Consider the following 7,709-nt stretch of genomic DNA (forward strand, 5'->3'; position numbering starts at 1 on the left):
TTTTTTTTTTTTTTTTTTTTTTTTTTGGTTTTTCGAGACAGGGTTTCTCTGTGCAGCTTTGCGCCTTTTCCTGGAACTCACTTGGTAGCCCAGGCTGGCCTCGAACTCACAGAGATCCGCCTGGCTCTGCCTCCCGAGTGCTGGGATTAAAGGCGTGCGCCACCACCGCCCGGCCAGAAGAAGCTTTTTTAAAAGGTCCCCAACTCCCTTTCACATCTTTTGTTTTTACTTTGGGATCCACTGGGCTTAATGAAGGCTGTCTTTGTGGGCCGAGTATGGAGTTATCCACTGAGCATGGCTTATTCACCAGTGGTTACCCACTAAAGACTTCCTCTCCACCAGCAATCGAACCATCTGCTCCCTGGGTGAGGCAGGGCTCCTTGAGCCCCTCCCCCATCTAGACTGAATATTTAGAAGATCAGGCTTGTACAGATCCTATGCAGGCAATGCCAGCCACTGCCATGCCATGCCCAGAAGCATTTCATGATCCTCTGTCCCATCATCCGGCCCTTACTTCTCTCTACCCCCTCTTCCCTAGTGTTTCCTGAGTCTTGGAGGAGGTGTTATGATGTCCCTTTAAGGTTGATCACTCAACAGTCGCTTGTTCTTAGCAGTGTGACCAGCCTTGAGTCTCTGCACCAGAGGGAAGCCTGTTAGATCAAGGCTGAGGCAGCACTAACCGGTAACTCCCTGGACTGCAGGTCCTCACACTTCCCTGCCCCCCTTTCTCTCTCTTGATAGGTGAGATTATAGGATGGCTCCAGAGATGCCTTGGCTGGAACTGTCATCTGATAAGATGAAGTCTGCAGCCATTAGGATTTCACCAGGGGGTTAGTTAAAGTTTTTTCCCTGTGAATGGGGTTTCCAGTGAGATTCCTGGAAAGGGAGGGCATTAAGCAGTAGTTAATTTTGCTGGAATGCTTGTTTTTCCACAGGCAGGAGGCTTCAACTGGATTCCTGGGGGGGGGGGGGGGGATTCTTCCCTCCTCTCCCATCCTCAGGATGTCCTGTCTTCTAATCGGGCCTCGCTTTTACCTCTTATTTTGAGACAGGGTTTCACTAAGTTGCTCCGGTTTGCCTTTAACTCACGCTCTAGTCCAGGCAGGCCTTGAGCTTCCTTCCTTCCTGTTTCTGCCTCTGTGGTAGCAAGGGTCATAGGCCCTCACCACCGGACCTCCCAGAAAGAACACTTGTCAAACAGACTCAAGCTCCTCATTTTTCAAATTTCATTTTACAGACTGACTGACCGTCTCATACATTCCAAGCTGGGTCTAGCAGAACTTCTGATCCTCCACCTCCTGAGTGCTGACTACACGTGTAAGCCACCACGCCCAGTGACACTGTAGCTTAGAAAATCGGACAGGGGTGAGCCTAAGACAGAGGAGTTGTGATGTCTTTGTGCCTCTCGTTCCTGATATGGGGGTGAGCGATGTATACTTTAGAAATGCCGTAAGAAATAAGCACGTGTGTTGCTATTTACACGAAAAGCATTGTATTAAAACGATCTTCTTGGACAGTCACAAAAAGTACATCCCTCCAGGAACTCCATGCCAACCTTCCTCCCAAGATTCAAATACGGGGGGGGGGGTAGGGGGAGGGGGGAGTTATTCCTTTATGACTTTGGCTCAGTAATTACTGGCTTTGATAAGGACAAAGAACCTTCGGATAGCCTTCCTCACGTGGTCTGGAGACCTTCCAATTCAAACAGCCTAACTCAAAGCGTGGCTACAGTTCTCTTTTTGAAAAAAGAAACCGGGGTGTAACTGATAACCAGCCGCCCTGCCCATCGGCAAGGACACGTGGCCGGGCAGGCGAGCCGGGCCCGGTGGGAGCGGGCCCCGGACGCCCCGCTCCGTGCACTGCGGTTCCCGAGTCCAGCGCCCGCCGCGGCGGGCAGCGTCACGTTTGCAAGGACTCGGCGCGCTCGCGCGCGTTTCGTTTTTGGGCAAGTCAAGTCGGGGGGGGAGACATTACCTCATGTTACCGAAAATAAAAGGTCGAGATGGCTCCATCAAGGACACAGGGCTGCCGGAAACGAGGATTGCCAATGCCCGGGGGCTCACCCTCGGGAGGGGGAAAAAATACCCTTTGGCACATTTTTTTTTCTCCCCCACGGAGGGGACAGAGGCCACGCTGCCCCAGGCCCGAGGTGGGGAGGGGCGCTCGGCTCCGGCATCAGCCAGGACGGGACCCTTCCTCTCACTGAGGGGCACGGCCGGGGACCCTGGGGACCCGGGCCCGGCCAGGCACGCCTGGCCTCCGCCCTGGGGGCTGCGGACGGACGTGTTCCATGCCTCAGGGGCGGCCCGGCCACCTCCAAGCTGGCACCGCGAGCCGGCCACGCCAGCGGTGGCCCCGTCAGGCTCAGGCTCAGCCCCCGCGCGCGCGGCTGCGCCACGCCGGACGGAAGCCGGTCGCCCGCGGGGCTGGCGGAGGGAGCAGGCCGGAGGAGCGGGCGGGGGAGGGGCGCGGCAACCTTCGCCGCCATTTTGTCCTCGCCCCACTTCCGTCTTCTCGCCCCGGACTCCTCCTCCCCCCCTCCCGCGGCCCAGGGTCCCGAGAGGCCCAGAGCGCGGAGAACACGGCCGTCATTGGTCCGCGGCGAATCGACCCGCCTTCCTTCGTCGGCTTCCTTCCGCCCCCCCGCCCGCGCCCGCGGACGGGGCGCGCATGCGTACACTCGGCCGCCTGCCTCCCCCCCGCCCCTTGCCCCGCCAGCCCTGATTGACAGAGGACTCCCGCGCGCGGGCTCTCTGCGCCCCGCCCTCCCCTTCCCCCCCTTCCCCCCCACGGGCCGTGCGGAGAGCGGGGGCGAGCATGAAAGTTCCAGAACGCTGCGGTCCTGCGTCATCGCCAGGTGGGGCGGGGTGGGGGCGGGCCCTGGGAGAGCGTCCTGGTTCCTCATTGGTGCGTTCCGACGAGACCCGTCGCCCATTGGCTGAGGGGCTGTGAAGGGCAGCGGGACGGGGCGGGATCCTTCTGGAAGGTTCTAAGACAGGGTATAAGAGACAGTGAGGCGGGCGGAAACCGGTCTCATTGAACGCGGAGGCAGCTTTCGGGGGGGAGTTTGTGCGGTCTCGTCGCTAGCGCAGCACAGGCCTACACGCGAGGTGAGGCCTGGGACTCGGGTGGCTGGGGGCCGCCGCCGCCGGATTGCAGCGGGCGGCGGGGCGCTCGGGCGGCGGCGGGCGCGGCTTTTAGGCCGCCGTCTCCAGAGGCCGCGGCTGCAGCTGAAGAAGGGGAGGATGGGCTTAGGCAGGGCGGCGCCGCCATGGCCGTGAGGCTCCGCGCGGCGGCGGCGGCGGGGGAGGGGTGCGGCCGCAGCGGCGGCCCCGGGCCGCATCCGTGATTCCGTCCGCGGATTGAAAGGGAGGGTTCCGACGGGCGCCCGGGAGCGAGCTGCGTGGAATAGTTGAGGAGGGCGAGCCTGGCGCCCGCAGTGCGCGGTTCTGACGCGCTGGGACGGGAAGGGGGGGGCTGGGCGCTCGGGGCCACGTGCTCAGCCATTGTCGCAGACCTTCAGGACAGATGGTTCCTCCAGCCAGGGGCGGGCTCTGCCAGCGCTGGCACGGCCAGCCGGACTGCAGCAGTCCCGTCCCGAGCCTTGTGCGTGGCCTCGGGTGATAGGTCTGCGCTGGCAGGAACCCGTCGCGATTGCGGTCTGGACACCGGGGAGGAAGCCGCTTAGCCGTTTTTTCCTCTTTGCCGTCTTCTTGCAGCAACCATGTCTAAGGGACCTGCAGTTGGCATCGATCTTGGCACCACCTACTCCTGTGTGGGTGTCTTCCAGCATGGGAAGGTGGAGATAATTGCCAATGACCAGGGTAACCGAACCACACCAAGCTACGTGGCTTTCACTGACACAGAACGGCTAATTGGGGATGCCGCGAAGAATCAGGTTGCAATGAACCCCACCAACACAGTGTTTGGTAAGTAGCCAATTTTTTATGTGGGCTGGGAAGCTTTTCTAGACTACTGCAGCCTGAGAAATGAACGTTGCAACTGATAAAATGGGCAGTGTAGTGCCACAAGGTACTGAGAGTATGGGCCATTGTGCCCCGGATGTCAGCTTACCCCACCCCCTCTTCGTTGATAAGGGACCACTCCTTTTAGTGTGCTAAAGTATAACATGCTTCTGGGCTCCCATAACTTGTGATGTAGTGGTGGAGTAAAATGAAATACATTTATTTTACAGATGCCAAACGTTTGATCGGACGTAGGTTTGATGATGCTGTTGTTCAGTCTGATATGAAGCACTGGCCTTTCATGGTGGTGAATGATGCAGGCAGGCCCAAGGTCCAAGTAGAATACAAAGGAGAGACAAAAAGTTTCTACCCAGAGGAGGTGTCCTCTATGGTTCTGACGAAGATGAAGGAAATTGCAGAAGCCTATCTTGGGAAGGTGGGTTTTAACAGGTGTCAATCTGGAGTGGCTCTTGATTCTGAAAAGAAATTCTGTCAAGTGCTGGAATTTGCTAATATAACAATTGTGCAAATTATTGTATTTTCTAGACTGTCACCAATGCTGTGGTCACTGTGCCAGCCTACTTCAATGACTCTCAGCGACAGGCAACAAAAGATGCTGGAACTATTGCCGGGCTCAATGTGCTTCGAATTATTAATGAACCAACTGCTGCTGCTATTGCTTATGGGTTAGATAAGAAGGTATGTGTTCAAGCACAAATGTGGCTTAGGTTAATCTGCACACCAGAAGTATATGAGCTAAGAATAATTTTTTTCAATGACAGGTTGGAGCTGAAAGGAATGTGCTGATTTTCGACTTGGGAGGTGGTACTTTTGATGTGTCAATCCTCACTATTGAGGATGGAATTTTTGAAGTCAAATCAACAGCTGGAGACACCCACTTGGGTGGAGAAGACTTTGATAACCGAATGGTCAACCATTTCATTGCTGAGTTTAAGCGGAAGCACAAGAAGGACATCAGTGAGAACAAGAGAGCTGTCAGGCGTCTGCGTACTGCCTGTGAACGGGCTAAGCGTACCCTCTCCTCCAGCACCCAGGCCAGTATTGAGATTGATTCTCTCTATGAGGGAATCGACTTCTATACCTCCATTACCCGTGCTCGATTTGAAGAATTAAATGCTGACCTGTTCCGAGGCACTCTGGACCCTGTAGAAAAGGCCCTTCGAGATGCCAAACTAGACAAGTCACAGATCCATGACATTGTCCTGGTGGGTGGCTCTACCAGAATCCCCAAGATTCAGAAGCTTCTGCAAGACTTCTTCAATGGAAAAGAACTGAATAAGAGCATTAACCCCGATGAAGCTGTTGCTTATGGTGCAGGTAAGTAAGGCCTACCTACATACTTGTCTTTACAGTCCACGAAGTCCCTCTTTAAAGAGGCCCTGAAGATAAACTCGCTGTGATGATGGATTCCAAAACCATTCGTAGTTTCCACCAGAAGTTCTGTGTTGGCTAGTTCCTTCCTTGGATGTCTGAGCGAGTGAAATGTGTTGAAGTGATTGAACTTAGTAGGTGGGTTGTTTCTAACCTTTATTTTCCCTTTTGTAGCTGTCCAGGCCGCCATTCTGTCTGGAGACAAGTCTGAGAATGTTCAGGATTTGCTGCTCTTGGATGTCACTCCTCTCTCCCTTGGTATTGAAACTGCTGGTGGAGTCATGACTGTCCTCATCAAGCGCAATACCACCATCCCTACCAAGCAGACACAGACTTTCACCACCTACTCTGACAACCAGCCTGGTGTGCTCATTCAGGTATGTTAATGGAGTTTTGCTTTGGTTTGTATAGAAAACCCAGGGAAGTCTTCGCTGTGATGATGGATTCCAAAACCATTCGTAGTTTCCACCAGAAACGCTATGTTGGCTAGTTCCTTCCTTGGATGTCTGAGCGACTGATCTTCCCCTAACTGAATTTTTTGGACCTTTCGTTCTAAATCCAATTTCTTAATTACTGTGTTTTTACTCTTCCTCAAGGTGTATGAAGGTGAAAGAGCCATGACTAAGGATAACAACCTGCTTGGAAAGTTTGAACTTACAGGCATACCTCCAGCACCCCGTGGTGTTCCTCAGATTGAAGTCACTTTTGACATTGATGCCAATGGCATCCTCAATGTTTCTGCTGTAGATAAGAGCACAGGCAAGGAGAACAAGATCACCATCACCAATGACAAGGGTAAGTGTGGCCATAGCAACTGCCTTCCAATAGGATTCAGCTTAGTGTTCCTTCTAACTTTAATTCTAAGATTTGCTCATGATTTTGTGACTTGACCAGGCCGCTTGAGCAAGGAGGATATTGAGCGCATGGTCCAGGAGGCTGAGAAGTACAAAGCTGAAGATGAGAAGCAGAGAGACAAGGTTTCCTCCAAGAATTCATTGGAGTCCTATGCTTTCAACATGAAAGCAACAGTTGAAGATGAGAAACTTCAAGGCAAGATCAATGATGAGGACAAACAGAAGATTCTAGACAAGTGTAATGAAATCATCAGCTGGCTGGATAAGAATCAGGTAGGTGTGTTCTGTTGTCAATAAGAGGGAGTAGTAAGTAGTATAGATGCTCAGTAGGACCTGGCTGAGTAGGGGTCACTGTGATGAATGGTCCAAAACATTCGCGGTTTCCACCAGAATGCAAAGCAGTGTTGGTAGTTACCTTCCTTGGATGTCTGAGTGACTCTTAAGGCTAAGGAATGGGTTCCTGTAATGTAGGCTTTAGTTGGCAGCCCCTCAGAATGAACTGTTTGAAGACCTCTTTAGTAATTTGATACTTTTCTCTTCATAGACTGCAGAGAAGGAAGAGTTTGAACACCAGCAGAAAGAACTGGAGAAAGTCTGCAACCCCATCATTACCAAGCTGTACCAGAGTGCTGGTGGCATGCCAGGAGGAATGCCTGGGGGCTTCCCTGGTGGAGGAGCTCCTCCATCTGGTGGTGCTTCTTCAGGGCCCACCATTGAAGAGGTGGATTAAAGTCAGTCCAAGTAGAGGTGCAGCATTGTTCCATAGGGAAACAATTGAAGGACCCAAATTTAGCAAGTTTCATAGCAGTTTTAAATTTAAGCTGCTACAATAAATTACTGGGCATTCTCAATACTTGAACACGGAACATGTGCACAGGGAGAGGAAGTAAATAAAACATTGCACTTTATAAGCACTGTATCCTAAACGGAAAATGCAATGTCTAATAAAACAGGTGGAAAATGGAATGTCTAATAAAATTATTTAAATTGGCACCATACAGTTGTCCTGAGTGTGTAACTTACAAACCAGAGGTGATTTTTGAAATATGACTCAGCTATTTCTCTAGCTGACTTGGAGCTGATTGCTTCTTTAAATGCTGGTTTGAGAAGCCTGTGCCACCATACCTGGCACTATGAGGGTGGAAATAGCACCTCAGTGGGTTTACTCATCAGTTTAGCCTTGGGATGGTGGACATTTACTGTGGGAGAGTAAGATTGAGTGACAAGGCCCATTATTACAAGCAGTAAAATGGGGTTTTAGTTTTCAACCAGCTTCATATAACTGGATTTGGTTCTTAAAAATGGTACCAATTTGACAAAGCTGAAGGAGCAAAAGGGCCTTAGCCCCATGGGGGTGGGAGTTTTTGGTGTAATCTCTTGGCAAAGACATCAAAAAGATCAAAAAATTGGGCTGTTGGTATGTTCGATCTTTGGGACTTCCACATCTAAAAAAGCTGTACATAAGTGTTAGGCTGCCACCTAGTGGCGGACTAGCCTA

The 7,709-nt window shown here is 52.3% G+C and overlaps 1 protein-coding gene and 2 non-coding genes across 3 annotated transcripts; all 3 read left to right on the top strand.

Annotated features, from left to right (window-relative positions):
• The first annotated feature begins 2,976 nt into the window (after positions 1-2,976).
• On the top strand, positions 2,977-7,207 carry Hspa8 (heat shock protein family A (Hsp70) member 8). Its single transcript, XM_052757275.1, has 9 exons — positions 2,977-3,110; positions 3,720-3,929; positions 4,196-4,401; positions 4,512-4,664; positions 4,748-5,303; positions 5,532-5,734; positions 5,954-6,152; positions 6,252-6,484; positions 6,756-7,207. The coding sequence occupies exons 2-9, from the start codon at positions 3,725-3,727 to the stop codon at positions 6,939-6,941; spliced, it is 1,941 nt and encodes a 646-aa protein (XP_052613235.1). The 5' UTR covers positions 2,977-3,110; positions 3,720-3,724; the 3' UTR covers positions 6,942-7,207.
• Positions 5,378-5,463, top strand: LOC128106045 (small nucleolar RNA SNORD14). Its single transcript, XR_008216574.1, has one exon. It is a non-coding gene; the product is annotated as a small nucleolar RNA SNORD14 (small nucleolar RNA).
• LOC128106051 (small nucleolar RNA SNORD14) lies at positions 5,786-5,871 on the top strand. The gene has a single exon (XR_008216575.1). It is a non-coding gene; the product is annotated as a small nucleolar RNA SNORD14 (small nucleolar RNA).
• Positions 7,208-7,709: the final 502 nt, after the last annotated feature.

Source organism: Peromyscus californicus, unplaced genomic scaffold (assembly GCF_007827085.1).
Source record: "Peromyscus californicus insignis strain IS unplaced genomic scaffold, ASM782708v3 Scaffold_11__1_contigs__length_118956290, whole genome shotgun sequence".
Taxonomy (NCBI): Eukaryota; Metazoa; Chordata; class Mammalia; order Rodentia; family Cricetidae; genus Peromyscus; species Peromyscus californicus.